Source organism: Rhineura floridana, chromosome 3 (assembly GCF_030035675.1).
Source record: "Rhineura floridana isolate rRhiFlo1 chromosome 3, rRhiFlo1.hap2, whole genome shotgun sequence".
Taxonomy (NCBI): domain Eukaryota; kingdom Metazoa; phylum Chordata; class Lepidosauria; order Squamata; family Rhineuridae; genus Rhineura; species Rhineura floridana.
The window spans coordinates 134,229,301-134,246,369 of NC_084482.1; the positions used below are offsets into that span (position 1 = coordinate 134,229,301).

General features: G+C 43.1%; 1 protein-coding gene across 9 annotated transcripts in view; it reads right to left on the minus strand.

Annotated features, from left to right (window-relative positions):
- The window catches only part of STIMATE (STIM activating enhancer), a 59,989-nt gene that overhangs the window by 8,149 nt on the left and 34,771 nt on the right, over window positions 1-17,069 (minus strand). For 2 of the 9 annotated variants that reach the window (XM_061618021.1, XM_061618023.1), the window contains 3 exons: window positions 14,179-14,300; window positions 6,634-6,746; window positions 3,383-4,933 (listed from right to left, as the gene is read on the minus strand). In XM_061618021.1, the coding sequence (XP_061474005.1) occupies window positions 4,127-4,933; window positions 6,634-6,746; window positions 14,179-14,300 (1,042 nt within the window). In that variant the 3' untranslated portion in view covers window positions 3,383-4,126. Of the gene's footprint in view, window positions 1-333; window positions 4,934-6,633; window positions 6,747-14,178; window positions 14,301-17,069 lie in introns of those variants that run through there. The other 7 variants (XM_061618024.1, XM_061618026.1, XR_009761468.1 and 4 more) reach the window with 6 other exon arrangements.

Consider the following 17,069-nt stretch of genomic DNA (forward strand, 5'->3'; position numbering starts at 1 on the left):
TTGTTGCAGAACACACAGGCAAGTCACCTGTCCTCCTTCTAGACTGGCTTATTGCATGACCCACTGACTCAAGTTTTCAGCACTACATATTTAGTTGCTTGTCATTGCCCTAAAGTGTATTACAAGATCCTACTCTCACCACATTTAAGTTGGCAGGTCTTTTGTTATGGAGCATCACTTTCCATAGATACATTCAGCTGTATGTTTTCAGGACCCACCCTATTCCTGTGACTGTAATGCATTTTAATTGTTTTTAACATCAGTTTAAATTTCTGTACCCTGCCCTGGTACCTGCTGATGAAGGGCGGGCAATAAATGGACCATTGGTCTCACCTGAAGGGTGATTTTCCTATGAGGATGGGCATCACAACGGGTTTTAGCTCCACCTATCGTGCGAAGGCAAGAATGTCTTTGAAGTCAAGACTAGGGGCGTCAGGCCCCTCCCACTCTCCAGTTCATTCGCAGCGAGTCTAAGGAGAGATATCTAAAAATACAAGAACAAGGCCAACAGGCCTGGCAGCAGGAAAATAACACAATAGTACCATGCATAGTAACATGACTCCAACATAGCGGTATAACAGGACTAGAAGTCTTGACTTCGCTTTTAAATTTAAATATAATAGCATAACAGTAATATAGAACACATTAGAAAATATATAGTCATCCTCCAACTGGGAGGGTCGTGATGTCCGTCCTCATAGGAAAATCACCCTTCAGGTGAGACCAATGGTACATTTTCCCTATGAGTCCGGCCATCACAACGGGATGTACCCCAGCAGCCCAAACAGGGAGGGACCACCCACGTGTTAATCGTCATTAAGAACCTGTTGCAACACTCGTCTGCCAAAAGAAGCGTCAGCAGAGGCATAGCGATCAATTTTATAATGCCTTATAAACGAGTGTGGGGTAGACCAGACTGCAGCCCTACAAATATCGGCAACAGGAGCATTAGTGGCAAAAGCAGCCGAAGTGGCAGCTGACCTGGTAGAATGAGCCGTTATACTAGCTGGAACTGACAGCTTCAGAGACTCATATGCTAAAGTAATACATGCCCTTAACCAACGGGATAAGGTAGGATTGGAAACTTTATGCCCCACAGACCTTGGATGAAAGGATACAAACAGAGACTCAGTTCGCCGTATATCCTGGGTCCTAGACAGGTAGGTCTTGAGAGCCCTCCGGACATCCAACGAATGCCAAGCCTTCTCGAGAGGATGGGTAGGATTCGGGCAAAAGGAAGGCAAAACAATGTCCTGGTTGCAATGGAACACTGAATCAACCTTGGGACGGAAGGAAGGATCAGTTTTCAGAACAACAGAGTCCTTATGGAAGACGCAGAGATGGCGAGCGGAAGACAATGCGCCCAACTCCGAAACTCGTCTAGCAGATGTGATTGCGATCAGGAACAAGACCTTGAAGGACAGTATACGAAGAGGCACAGTCCTGATGGGTTCAAACGGAGGACGTTGCAAAGCCTGCAGAACCTTCGGCAAACTCCATGAGGGAAACCGATGGACAACAGCCGGAGAGCGTAGGGCGACTCCCCTCAAAAAACGTTTGATGAACGGATGTGAGGAAATATGATCTCCAGGAGAGGACACTGAGAGAATGGACGACAGAGTGGACGCATGTCGACGTAGGGTGTTGGGTCGAAGTCCCATCATAAAGCCGCTATGGAGAAATTGGAGCACCTGATGCACAGTGGCCTGGGATGGATCATGGTGGTGGGACTGACACCACTTGGAGAAAGCCACCCAGGTATGTTGATAAATACGGGTGGTAGATGGTCTTCTCGAGGCCAAAATAATATCAATCACAGCGTCAGACAGTCCAGCTGACCTCAGATGTCCCCGTTCAAACGCCACGCTGTTAGATTGAACCAAGTAGGGTCCTGGTGCAGTACTGGACCCTGGGATAGAAGGTCTGGCCTTACTGGAAGTGTCCAAGGATCCATCATTGACATTGCCAGAAGATCTGAAAACCACGGTCGGCGTGGCCAAAATGGTGCTATCAGAACCAGCTGTGCCCTTTCGGTTCGCGCCTTCCTCAAGATTTTGGCTAACAATGGTATGGGAGGAAAGGCGTACAATAGACCGTCTGGCCACGGTGTTGTCAGAGCATCCACTGCTTCTGCTGTTGAGTCCAGGTATCGGGCAAAGTACCTGGGAAGCTGGCAATTGCGACTGGAGGCAAACAGATCGACCGAGAGGGCGCCGAACCGACACTGGAGACGATGGAAAATGGCTGGATGAAGTTTCCATTCTCCCGGAAAGACCTGTTGTCTGCTGAGCCAGTCTGCTGTCACATTCCAAATCCCTCTGAGGTGCTCTGCTTTCAGGGATTGTAGATGTTGTTCTGCCCAGACAAAGATGAGGGAGGCTAAGTCCTGCAGAGGACGAGACCTGGTGCCCCCCTGTCTGTTCAAATGTGATTTTACACACGTGTTGTCTGTTCGAATGAGCACATGATGCAAAGGGAACAGAGACTGAAAATGACATAGGGCTAAGTGGACAGCCTTTAGTTCCAAGCCAGTTGATGCTTTGGGATTGCTCTGTGTTGGACCAAACCCCCTGAACGTACTGGGAGTTGCAGTGGGCTCCCCAACCTATGAGGCTGGCATCTGTGGTTACAACGGTTCTGCGGGGTTCTCTGAACGACGTGCCCTTGGAGAGGTGTTGAACCTTGGTCCACCAGCGGAAGGAGAGGCGCAGTGCGGGGCTCAAGCGAACTTTGCGATGGTTGGAGCTGGCAATGTCTTTTTGAAAAGGCAACAGAATCCATTGAAGGGGCCGAGTGTGGGCTCGAGCCCATGGCACAATGTGGATTGTAGATATGAACATCCCGAGCGCTCTGGCGAGAAGCATGACGTCTGCGGATGTTTGTTGCATCAGGAACCTTGCGATGCTTGTGATGGCAGTGATGCGATCTGGAGCCAAGAAGACCATTGCCTGCAGGGTGTCCAACATTGCCCCTAGATGTAGTAGGCGTTGGGTTGGTTGGAGATGGCTTTTGTCGAAGTTGACAAGCCAGCCGTAGGCCTGCAAAACATTGAGGGTGATCAGTAAATGATGATGAGCCAGTTCCTCCGACTTGGCCCGTATTAGTAAATCATCCAAATATGGGTAGATATGAACCCCTTGGGTCCGGAGGTAAGCCACTAGGATGAGTAGCACCTTGGTAAACACTCTTGGAGCAGAGGAGAGGCCGAATGGCATTGCTCTATATTGAAAATGCTGGTGGCCAAACGCAAAACGAAGAAACTTTCTGTGGGCTATGCAAACGGGCACATGGAGATACGCTTCCTTAAGGTCGATAGAAGCCAGGAAGTCTCCTTCATGCAGACTCTCCGTAATGGAGTGGAGTGATTCCATTTTGAACCTGCGATATGTTACAAAACGGTTGACAAACTTGAGGTCCAATACCGCCCTCCATGATAAATCTCGTTTTGGCACAGCAAATAAGAGGGAGTACACCCTTCCGACCTCTCAGTTGTGGGAACTGGCTCTATCGCCGCTATGTCCAAGAGGTGGTGTATAGCTGTCTGCATAATGTTGTGCCTGGCTGGTGCCCTTGGGCAAGGAGACGGGTGGAATCTGTCTGGTGGGGTTGTCCAGAACTCTATGGTATAACCATAACTGAAAAGGTCCCTGATCCAGGAGACCTTAGTAAGGCGCAGCCATCGACCTCCAAAATTAAGTAATCTGCCACCTATGGGGAGGGCGTTAAGACTACTTGCGTAGGCGAGGGCCTCCCTTAAATGAGGACGATGAGTTGCCCCTGCGCCCTTGGTACTGACCTCTGCCCTGGAAGCGTCGGTTCCAGGAGCCCCTGAATGCGTTGGGGTCATAGGGTCTGAAGTCGCGGCCTCGTCCTCCTGGCCGCGTTCCTCGAAAGGGCTGGTTAGAACGGAATGAAGGAAATCGCCTGAAAGGCCTGTGGTCGCTGTTCTTGACTGTGGCCAGAACCGGTTTGTGGGCGTCTTTTGGATCAACCAGCACTGCCTTTAGAGCTTCCTCGCCGAAGAGTAGAGATCCGGAGTAAGGAGCCCTGGACAGATTCAATCTGGCCGCTGAATCAGCTTGCCAGTGGCGAAGCCAGAGGGTGCGACGAGCGACTATTTGAGCCGTCATGGCTCGTGCCCTAATTGAGTGGCATCCAAAGTGGCATCGGCCACAAAGGCTGCTGTCTTACGCAATTTCAATAGTGCTCTTCTGAGGGTGACAGGATCAGGGTTAGAATCCTCTAGAAGGTCATCCAGCCACATCATAGATGCTCTGGAGAAGATGGAGGCTGAAGCGGAGGCACGCATGGCCAGGGTAGTGGCCTCGTGATTCTTGCGGAGGGCAAAGTCTATTTGTCGCTCAGTAGTGTCTTTTAGGTGGGATTCCCCTTCCCTGGGCAAAAGCGATCGTGAAACGAGGTGAGCGATTGGTTCATCTATGCCAGGGACATCTAACTTGGTGGCAAAGTCCAGGGCTAGGGCGTAAAGTCTGTCAGCCAGGTTCTTGAAGCGTCGAGCTTTGAGTGGATGGGCCCATTCTTCAGAGGCTAATTTGGTAATTAGGTCCGGCACCGGGATGTAGTGCTCAGTCGGTGCAGGGGATTTGAGGACCTTGGCCCCTTTGATAGCTGGGGCGGGCGAAGTTGAAGGCGCAGTCTGGAGACCAAGGGTATTGACTACCCTGCGTGCTAGCGGCTGATAATCTGAAGTATTAAACAAGCGATACGATGTATCCTCCTCATGATCTGAATAGTCGCTCCAGTCGTCTCCTTCAACATGGTCAGTGAAAGCTGACTCCTCCGCATACGAGGTTTCGTCCGTACATCTGCCTCTGGCTACATCAAAGGGATCTGGTGATCCGGAAGAATGAGCTTCATGACACGCACGTTGGACCATGTTAAGTGGAGGTATGGCAGGAACTTGTGGTAGTGACTGCATTTGGGTGAAACATGCCAGCATGGCTTGAAGTTGGGAGAGGAAATCAGGAGACAGCTGCAGACCGGACTTAGCTCAATCTATGCTATAATTCCAATCTTGTTCGTACGAAGGCAAGAATGAACTGGAGAGTGGGAGGGGCCTGACGCCCCTAGTCTTGACTTCAAAGACATTCTTGCCTTCGCACGATAGGTGGAGCTAAAACCCGTTGTGATGGCCGGACTCATAGGGAAAATATCATCACCACTGCCACCATCTCCTCCCCTCTTCTCATCTGGAACACTCCCCTCCATATATCTAACCTCCTTTCCATATAACCAGAGTGTCTCCTTCCACATCTTAAAAGAGCACAGCCAGCACCAAGCCAGAAATTATTTATGAACATATGCTGCTTAGATAAACCTGAACATATGGAACCATGTCAAGGTTTGAGTGCTAAAATTTTAACAACCAAAATAATTTTCTGATGATTTCATGTGTATTTCTGGCAACTTTGAGGGACTCCAGGGAAATGTTGGATTGTCAACATTTTACGCTCATTTGGGAGCTGTGCACATTTTATAGGAAGCATCCAGTGTAGCAGTCTGATAATCAAAGTGAAGATATTGGCTGCATTTGTATACAGTACATCTGGATTCCTTTCTTATCCTGTCTTACTGTGAATGAACAGTGTGCTCATACATATAGTCTGGTTGCTCCTGCTTCACTTCTCGCCTCATGCAATCAGGTCAATCAAACCAGGAAGCTGCAGTTAAGCTTGGCTTCCTATAATGTCTGAACCTGCAATCCTGGCTTGTGGCTCCCAAACAAGCCAGGATTCGTAAACCACCTTCAAACACTGGTTTATGATCCTAGTTTGTTTGGGAGCCACAAACCAGGATAGCAGGTCACACATCATGGGAAGCCAAGCTTCCTAGTTTGTTTTACTTGCCTGTGTGAAGGGAGGAGTGAACAAACTGCATGCATTAAATCAGGATAAGCCAATAATCCTGGCATACTGGCAAACACAGCCATTATGTTAGTTATAATAGAGTTCAAAGATTAAAAGCAAATCACATGCTAAATCCAAAGTATAACAAGTTTTGCATTTTATGTGTCTGTTTATCAGAAACAGGTAAAAGGGACAATAGTGTGAACTGATATGTTTAAAGAAATGTTTAATTCAGAAAACGCAAGTGATATTTTTCTAGACAGCAATAAAAATGAATACAAAATCATTCAGACTAACTTGAGGTTATTGATTTCAATGCGTCTACTCTGGGTATGACTTTGTCTCATAAAATCATGTATATGTTACAGAAAATATAAAATGTGAATATTAGCATTTGCTGGTAATTGTGAAGGTATCAGGTCAATTGTATTTTCTGCTATACAAATTTCACTCTTGTTGTGATCTCTAAACTAGAACATTCATCTACTTTTGATTCATATCTCCAGTAATTCATTTCAAGTGGTCTACTCTGAGTATGACTTGAATACAGCTCACAGAATAAATTGTACCTGAAACATCTACTTAGCAGGTCAAAAGGACGATGTCTGAACAGATGGTTAATCATACCCTAACTAAAACAATATGGTGTCTTACTGTTATGGCTTATAGACACCATGAATAATTTCATTAGGTTATTTGTGAACACTGACCTAGGTTCATTAAATTAAAGCACTGATAACTATCTGGTGTACCAATTTTTTTTTACCTCTTTCCACTGAGGTATTAGGAGAACAATTATTATGATGGTTTTCTCAAACATCATGATCACTATGTACAATGCACACTGGCCTACCCAAGCACTGCACTGAAGGGGGTCACCTAAAAGAAAACAGAAATAGTTAGCAAGGTATCTAGCAGGCAAGCTTGCAATCACATTTGAGTTGCTCATAAAACACTATTAGATCTTAAGCAAAACCCCTGGATTCCTGGTTATTCATTATATGTAAAAATACTTTATCCTTGTAACCCAGACTTACACGGTTTCAGAAGTTGAAAATGAACACACACAAAGGAAAAGCACCAATTTCCCATGTGGAGGGCTTTGCATGGAGGGCTCTTCTAGTGTCATTCATTCATCATTCATCAGTTTATTACATTTATATCCTGCCCTTCTTCCCAGAAGGAGCCCAGGGCAGCAAACAAAAACACTCTAAAACATCTTAAAAACAAAAGACTGAAACATATTAAAACAAAACATCTCTAAAAATATATATATATATTTAAAAAACAGCTTCAAATACATCTTAAAAAGCAACTCGAACATAGATGCAGACTGGAATAAGGTCTCTACTTAAAAGGCTTGTTGAATGAGAAAATGAGAGTGCATTTAAACAAGAATTACCACCTTTAGTGTTGTGTCTTGTGTGGCAAGTGGCTGGATCTTCTAATCAAACTTAAAACATGATACACACCTTTATTTATTTATTTATTACATTTATATACTGCCCCATAGCCGAAGCTCTCTGGGTGGTTTACAGGAATTAAATACAGCACATTGTCTCCAGAATGAGAAAACTAAAGACAAAACCAAATCAACTGCACCTGTAATAATGACTAACTAGTGACCGTTTCAACGGACTTCTAGGATGTAATAAGAGATCAAACATCTAACTACAGTAGTGCTTACAATAAGCTTTTGAAAGAGAGACTGTACATGTCTATGTCATCCTACCACATGCCTGTCCACCCTGTTCCTTAAATCTTCCATCAAATCATTAAGGGTAATGCCCATTCCTTCAAAGTTCATAATAAAAATACTGAAAGGTAATGGACCTTTCTCTAACTTCTGCAAATGTCATTGGATAGCTTTTCACAATTTAGTACCGATACAAAAAATTAAGCATTGCTTGTTAAATTTGTACCCACCCTTCCTCTGTGGAGGTCAAATCAGGGGGCCCTAGCCATGACTTCAAAACAGAAACTTATTAGAAATGAGGGGATTGGTAAAAAGAAAGTTGAAAAGGAAAGTCAAGAATCAAAGCTCTCCAGAATGTTTGAGTTATTTAAAGCCACAACAATGGAAGCCCAGCTACAATTAATACCACAGAATAGGAAAGTACCATCAATCCCAAGAAGGCACCAGCATAGTCAATGGGCAAAGTCAACAAAGATATTAGAGGGTTTCCTTCAGAAAAACTGAAGTCTTGCCCAAATAAGAACAAAAAGGAACACAAACTTTGGCAAAAGAAACGCCATGACAATAAGGTATGCCTTTTTTTGAGTAGCATATTGTTAAAAACATTAAAAACAAGAATAAAATATGTAACAGAAGCAGGAACTCTGCTAGGGTGGCAGCTGGAATACTGGACAACAAAAGGTCTAGAAGGTAAGCTAGAGATGTCATGGCCCTGGGATTCAGACTCCCCATGTGCTGGGGATGAGACCAGGGATTTGGGGTGGAAGAGGGAATTGCCCAGGGCCAGCCCCAGCTGTCTGTACTAATCCAGAAGCATTGGCATAAGAGTAGCCTGTTGTGCCAGTATTTCTATGGCACAAGGAGGTAATGTTGCCCTCTTCTTAGTTCAGTAGCCCTAATGGAACAGTCTCCTGTTTCATGAGAGTCACTGACTGCTGAAGCAGGCTCGGCCCCTTTAAATGAAGATGCTTCTCTCATGGAAGGTGGGGCCAGAAAGTTGTACGCCTCATCAGTAAAATTGTATTAACAAATCAGACATTGAGATGCTATCTATTGAAGAATTCTAACCCCCACCCCACGTGAATGGCTTATCTTCTAACAAAAATATGTAACTTGTTTCTAAGAGCAGCTTCTGTACCTGAAGGCGGGAGGGAGGGGAATGGATCCTGGAAATTATAGGCCAGTTAGCTTAACAACTGAGCAGGGTAAATTGTTGGAAAGATTATTAAAGATAAAATCAGCAAACATATAGAAGAACTGCTGAAAAAGAACCGACATGGTTTTTACAAAGGTTAAGCCCTGTCTCATTAACCTTTTAGAGTTTTTTTTTAAGAGTGTCAACTAGCATGTGAATGAGGTAAAGGAGCTCTATGCTGGCGAAGGCCAGAGGAACTGGGTGGAGGAACACCTATGCCAAATCCACTTCTCCCAGCCCAGCACACAGGAAGTTCTGGGGGAGGACCTGAGCTGGCCTGGGATCCTGTGGATCTCAAACACATCTTGTTGCTGCCACATGACTGCACTGGGTCCAATCACTGTGCCAGCTCCGAGCTGACACAGCGATCTGATTGCCCCCCTCTTCTGTTTTGGCCAACATGCTTGGCAGGGTGGTGGAGGCGACAGTGGTCCTGCTGCTCTGATAACATATCTTAATTAATTCACATTAATTGCAATTCATTTTCCTCTGGGTACTTCACAACAGGCTTTATTATTTGCTTGAACATTTTCCGAAGTATAGAAGACAAACTAAAATACATTTAATTCCCCTTAAGACTGACATTGTATTCACTCCTCTCTAGTCTTCTAGGACCATATTAATTTCTCAAATATATTTGCTATACAACTCATCACATTTTTAGCACTATTTAAAATATTTAGCTGAAGTCACTACAGGATTCTTTGGAGTTTTTAATGAACTATTTCGCTGGAGAGGGAACTGGACTACCTAATACATGCCAGTACAAATATATGATTAAAAAAACTGGTGGAGTTCAGTTCCTGTTTATACACATTTATGAGAGTTGGATAAATGGTAACGTACCAGCAAAAAGATAAGTTTGTAAAAGCTTGCGCACACACTTTGATTTGCTATAATGGTTCTTAAAAAGCAGTGTCAGTACATCTAGAATGCACCTTTTTTAATATTTCACCTTCAGCTTTCAAGTCAGTTTCATGGAATCTTCAAATACAGACCTAACAGCTGAGCTTGAGAACTCTGCAATGGAAAGTTAAATACCTTTAAACAGCTGTAATGTGGAATGGACCCTGGTCATTTCCTTTTCTGGCATGGCTTTGAAAGACACACACCAGATATTTTACTTGCTGGTCTTGATGTTTATAATGTCTTTTAGGTCGGCGCTATATAACACTTGAGCACTTCACACTCTGAAGTCTGGAAATTTCTAATAAGTTACAAAAGTATAGCCCACGTGCCTTCAATTAAATATAATTGGGATAACAGTTAATTATATATCATTAACAAACATTTCAGCAATAAGAATTCAAGCCTCTCTTTTCCAATCCAGATTCTGAATTGGCATATTGGGACCATCTCTCTTAGTTCAGTATGAAGTGGAATTTGAAATGTGCACACAGCTTTCTCTATCTGTGGGTTTTCCAAGACCGTAACAAGTTTTCATGTATCTGAAGGTTATTAAATTTGGTTCAATAGTAAAATTAAAATGATAAAATCTCTAGGGTCTCTCTCATTTTCTTCCTCAAGGCAGCATAGTTCCCTCATTCTATTACTGCTCCTTACAGAGAGCGTACAAGAGCCAGACCTTTCTCTGTGGCTCTAAACACCCTCCTGATCGAGATCCATCAAGTCCCCTTTCGAAGCATCTTGCCAGAAAAGGAAGACAGTCTTGTATTGGCGGGCTTTCCTCCAGGATATATGAGCTGCAAGCCAATTGATTGCCCCCCTCTGGGTTTTCTTCTCTAATGGACATTCCAAATCCTGTGGCTACTGAAGGCCACTGGGGTGTGAGCAATTTTTTGTACTTCTGCAAACTCTGGGGTTCCTTCAAGCACACCAATACCTTCTCTTTTACTCCCCCCCCGCTCTCCTGTTTTGGCTCCAATCCTGTTGACATGGAGGCATTGAGCTCAGCATTAAAAGGGATTAATGGTTATTTACCATTATTATAGATTATTGAAAGTTGTCACACTAAGGCAGCAATCCTTCACATATGTTCCTGCATACACTTTCACGTATAAATTTCTGGGTACCTACTGTCATTGATATAGCAAAACTCATCGTAATTTCACAATCCATTCAGATGCTCGGAGATGCTTCCCAGAATACATAATTCCTATATGGAAGTCATTTCTATATAACAAACTGCTCAAGGTGTGCAGCAAGAAGAGGAGACTTACTTAAGGGACAGAGACACACTAAGCTGCCTTTCCTTCCTCTCTTCTTCATGTATCTGAAGACAAATTGTGGCAACTTGCAAGATACAAGAATCCCATCTTTCATTAAAAAAAGGGGAAACAAATTTCTGTTCTTTACTCTGGCAAAGATCAGGCATACAGATGGAACTATAAAACCAACTCTCGGCAATTGTGTTCCCTGACTCCTTCCCATCTGTTTACTTACACTGCAAGTCTGCTGGGAGGAGTTTGTGTTGTATCTGTTTTATATTGTATAGAGCCTGGTTTATTCAAGTGCTTGTGAAATAAAAAATATTATTAATTAGTCACAAGGAACCCATAGTCATCAACATATAAATACTGATTAAAGGTTATTCCACAATTTCTAAAGGAAATAAACAGCTTTACTTATATAACATGGGAAGGGCGCAAAACTTAAGGGCAATTTTTCTTTCTTCACTACAGTCTACACTGCATGTCCCCTTACTGCAGGAATTTCCCCACCAGAGTAGTGTCCTGATAAACAGGTTGGGAAGACAAAGCAGGGATTAGCCTCTTGGCGTTGGCATCAGTATAGAAAACCCTCACTTATATGACCAGCTTCCCCATTACAGATATATACAAGTACGGATGGATCTGTGTACAAAAGATAAATGCAAACATCATTGTTGCACTGCTTATTCTCAGGTTAAAATAGGAATAGTAAGATTTTCAATAAATCAAAATATAACTTTCTATGTATTTTTTCCTAAATAAAAATGTATAGACCAAAAGTCAAGAAATGCATGGCAACAAGCACTGGAACAGATGTTTAATAGCCTCTGTTTTATAACAACTTAGGAGTTTGTGAAGACATCCATTTTGCACAACCCAAATGGAGTTCCCACTAACTGAGTGACAGGAGGCTGAGAAAAGAAAGCAACAACAGAGAATCCAGAGTTCTGGATATTGCCTTTCTTCAAAGCACCAATCATACAGATCCAGTGCAGATATAATACTGCCACCATTCAAAAAAGGTTAATAGACTGGATGAAGATAGTTTGCTCCCACCTCTTATTACATGTAAATACAATGCTACACTATGGTGTTAACCGTAGTATAGCATTATATCTCCAGTGACCCTAATCAGTCCTGAAAGATTCCCTTCAAATTTTAAGCCCTGTTGAAAAGCTGACTGACTACCATCCATATAGATGTAATGCTACACCATAGTTAACACTGACAAGAGAAAGGAGAGCTGATTTTACAAGGCAGAGAGTAGAACGCTTGCAAGCCAAGGGGTGGCCAACACAATGCTCTCCAGATGTTGCAGACTACAGCCCTCATCATTCCTGACCATCTCATCATTCCTGACCATTGGTCACAAAATACAAGCATACATTTTACCAGTTTTCTGGTTCTCAGCTATTATCTTACTTTTGTTCTGTGATGAAATGGTAGTACTCATATTTAATATAACCGTTAACCAAATGAGACTGTTAAAGGAGGATAAATGCTAGAGTCTAGACTCAGACTCCCCCACTCTCCCCATGCAACTTCATCTGCCATACCAACAGCAACTCCTTCTGCATATGTGGTGAACTCTCTTCTCACTATCAAATTAAATCCATAAAAATACAGGCTTTCAATATGCGAATGGAGTTGTTATCCTATAGACGTCATACCAAACTATCACCAGGGATCAAATACTACATCCAAGAAAGTGGATGAGCGCATAGGAGACAAACAATCTGAAAATGCAAGGAAGGTCACAAAGTGTTTCGGGGGAAAGTGAATGCTACGTTTCCTATTCCTACACACCATTCAAAATATTCTCTTCATTAGTCACCAACTCCTTTTTTTCTGCTTGCCACTTTTGAAGCCAAGAAAGTTTTCTAGAGCAGTTTGTGATATTCCAAGAGATTTTTGCTCAGACAGAAATCCCACTGGGTATGCCTAAAGTCAGTCTTTGGATCTTGGCAAAATTGCAGGGCTAAACCTCAGAAATTCTAAACTATCCTAGATATTTTTAAGCTCTGGCAAGACATTTATTTCTCAATCCAATATGAAAGGGGAGCAAATGTCTCTTTGAATAGAAATTTCGAGGTATCCAAACTGGCACAGTGTCGGGTTTATTTGCATCTGGGGTTTCCCTGAACCCACTAGCGAACTGAAAGCAATGGGGAACGGGATCGATAGCAGGCTTATGGAAATCCCAGATATAAACACTGTACTGTACCAAACCAGATATGACATCTAATCCAGGGAGAGAGAGAGTGGGGCAAGCACGTGCACGTGCTCAAGACTTGCCAGGTTCCTAGACTGAGGATATTTTGGAGATGGCTAGTAAGGAAATCAAGGTTCAGAACAAAAGTATTCCTCCCAAAGACCACCAAGATAGGGAGAGTCTTCACATGAGCCTGAACCTATGGCCCTATTCAGACACTCTTTTTTGATTCCCATGCAATGAAGGGTAGGGATGTGCTAGTTAGTGCGACCCATTCTGGCAAAAGTCTGCAGCAGGGAATTTAGAAACCTGCACTACTAGGGTTCTAAACTGCATGGAAAACTTTAACAAATATAGCAGGTTTCCCAGTGCAGATGTTCACCCTCCAATGCATGGAGGATGGTGGAGTGGGCTTGGAGACATGACAGATTGGGAGAACAATTGAATGGGGCTTTGCTGTGTTCTATACCAAGTTCAGATATGTTACTACTACTATTTGTTTGTCTGTTTAGTGCCATCAATGCGAGTGATACAAGAGGACAGAAGGGAAGAAAAATGGAAGCGGGGGAAAACAAGAGAATATTCACTTATTTCAATTACATGTACTTAGGCTTAATGACTCTTGAGCATGGGAACTAGGGGGAAGTGGCAAAGGCTTCATGGAGCAGGTAAGAGAAGAGACATCAATGCTGGTGATTCTGGGGGGCAGTTCCAATCATAAGGGACAAAAGGTCCCTCATTTGAGGGAGCAGGAGAAATAAACTTCTGACCAGGTCTTTAGGTCTCAAAGGTAGTAACAAATCTATTGCAGATCATCATTCTTGGACAACTGATGTGCTGTTTTCTGATGGAGAAATGCTGTGTTTTTAGGAAATTCATCCACAATTGTACTTTGGCAATTTATAGTATCCTTAGAGAGAAAAAAGTTGCACATGTGCAAATGCTGATACGTTAATTACATTAAAAACTGTCCAAATAGTAAGTAATTAAACCAGCTTAGCCCCAAAAGCATTCTTTCAAAGAATAAATATCTTTACCATATTCACCAAAGCGAAGAGACTCCCACTGCTGCCATTCAACAATGCTGCTTACTGCCCGCACACCAGCGTAAATTAGCAACATTCCTAAGGTGGCATCTAGCAGAAAGTTAATTAGGTACCTAAAGTGGTAAGAAAAAAAAACCACAAAGGAAATCTAAGGATGGACATATCTTAGAGCTACCTAGCGTTCATAATCACAATCTCCAACCCCATAGACTATTATCTATCAACTCCAAGCAGCTGTTTGCCTTTGTCAGTGCCTTCACATTTTCAATCTTGATGCCTAGAAACATGGGTAATCACAGTGTTATTTTCAGATATGATATTCTTCATTCTTAGTTTTTAATGGTAGCATAGCAAGCACAGGTACAAAGAAACACTCAAGAGACAGAGTAGTACAGTGGTCACAGCAATGGACTAGCACCAAGTCAATCCAGACTGAAATCCCTGCTCAGTCATTAAGTTCACTGGGTATACAGGCATACCCCGCTTAAAGTCGCTTCACTTAAAGTCGCCTCGCTATAAAGTACATGCTCCATACTCCACCATACCCCACTTTAATGTACGCACTTCGCAATAACGGACACTTAATGGCATGACGCCGCTGCCATCTAGTGGCAACTACGGTGCAGTACATGCATAGATAATTGCTTCACTTTAAGTACATTTTCACTTTACATACACGCTCCAGTCCCATTGCGTATGTTAAAGCGGGATATGCCTGTACTTGGTTCAGTCACACATTTTCAGCTTAGCCTACGCTTAGAGGGTAGTTGGCAGGGTAAAAAAATTATGTGCAGTTGCTTGAATGCAAAAGCACTAGTAAAAAAGGCAAATGAAGCTGTGTCAGAGGTGGAGTTTGTTCTTGTGAAAAAAAGAAAACCCTAAATATATACATTACTATAGAATGAGAGGCCAGATGGATTAATATATTTTGATTGATCAGCTTAGATACATACATCTGAGTTATTATTATACAAGAGGCCACCAGAGGTCACTATTGCCTTGGAAAATAATCAAGCTGTGCACTTATTACACTACTAAATGACCATCTATGACAGAGTCGCTCCATTTCGAGGAAAATTAGGGTTTAACTTAGGTTTATAATTTAAAGAAAACTATTCATTGTAAGAGAGTGATAGCCTGATGATGTTCTGCACTACACAGATGTTTATGAAGCATCCGACTTCTTAACCTGACTCAGCAAGAGGGCACCTCATAGATTTCTAACTTTGTTGGATAGGTATTTAAACCAGTATTTCTAATTTTGTTGGCTAGTATTTTAAACAGTTTGGGATCAGAATAATTCAATAATGCCCTGAGGCCACAAATCCAGAGATGAGGCTGTCCAATGCACCCCTGCAAAAGTCAGTACTCTGGCCTAGCTTCCTTCCAATCATCTTCCAGTGATGATAGGCAACATGGAGGATGACTGGATCTTTCAACAGCTCCTGATGGAGAAATGAAACAGAAAGATCTGCCCTTAGATGAGGTATGCCCAGAACAGTGGCTCCTGCCAAGACACACAGGAAAGGGGTAGTCTTTTTCTTACACTGAAAGGTTCACTTTTAGTGTGTGGAATAGTGACACATGCCTCCAATTTTAGTTTTAAATGTTATACAGCTGTCAGAAGAAACAGTGAATTAACCCTGGCCAGGTGTGCTGCCTTAGCACCACAACAACCTCCACCACAAGAGCAAGCCACTTCTCAGATATATTCATTAGGGATAAAATGTAATAGATAGGATCCAAAGGGTTGGAACCTTTAAATCCAACCCATGGACTTGCCTTCCAAGCAAATGATTTTTAATCTGATAAAGGAGATCCAACACATCTGTTACCAGCAGGGCTGTGGAGTCGGCAGCAATTTTGGGTGGAGTCGGTAGAAATGTACCGACTCCGACTTCAAAATAAATTTTGGTTGACAATTTAAAAAAAATATAAATTCACCATGTCAAAGAAGCTTCCCATGAAGTCAGCTGTATTTGAGCATTTCACCATAAGTCAGGATGGAAAACATTTTGTGTGTCTGTGTATGACACAGGACCCAGATGAAGACAAATGCTGTGATGCCAAGATCAGCGCATATTCAGGCAGCAATAAAAATTCTCCTATGAGAGCTTCCAATTTAAAAAGACATTTACAGCCCTTTCCAGTGCTGTGGAGTTGGAAGCAATTTTGGGTAGAGTCAGAGTCGGACAGCAGAAAAATAGAGGAGTCGGAGTCGAAGGTTTGGTGTACCGACTCCACAGCCCTGGTTACCAGAAATCCTCACATGATCCACTCTTAGTACAACTCTTAAGCTTGTGGACAGTGGGAATTTTGTCTGGACTGCAACAGAGGAAGATATTGTTTAAAAACTCTCCTCACAGAACTGATCCCCCTCCCTCTGCTATTTAAAGATTTTAAATTTTTTTTTTAAGATGAATGTACTTGAAGTGATGTATTTATTGAAAAATCCTGGATGGGCAATGGTGAGGCAGCGGCATCCTCAAACCCATCACTCATGCTGGGTAGGGTGGAAGTGTGTGGGGGGGGAGCGGACGGAGATAATATTCAGATGACACCTAACTCTATCTCTTTGTTTCATTTGAATCAGGAGACGCAGTGGTGCCATGTGTCCAGAGTTCTCATGCCTGGGAGGTGGGAAGATGGCTTGTTCTGGATGGTCTGCAGCTTAGAAGTACTCCTGGATCCAACACTGTCACTGGAGGCTTAGGTGGCCTCAGTGGCTAGAAGTGCCTTTTTCCAGCTCCGGCCGATTTGCCAGCTTCGGCCTCTTTTGGACAGAGATGACCTGGCTACAGTACTCTATGCTCTGATAATTTCCAGATTGGATTGCTGCAATGCACTCTATGTGGCCCTTGAAGACAACTTGGAAACTTCAA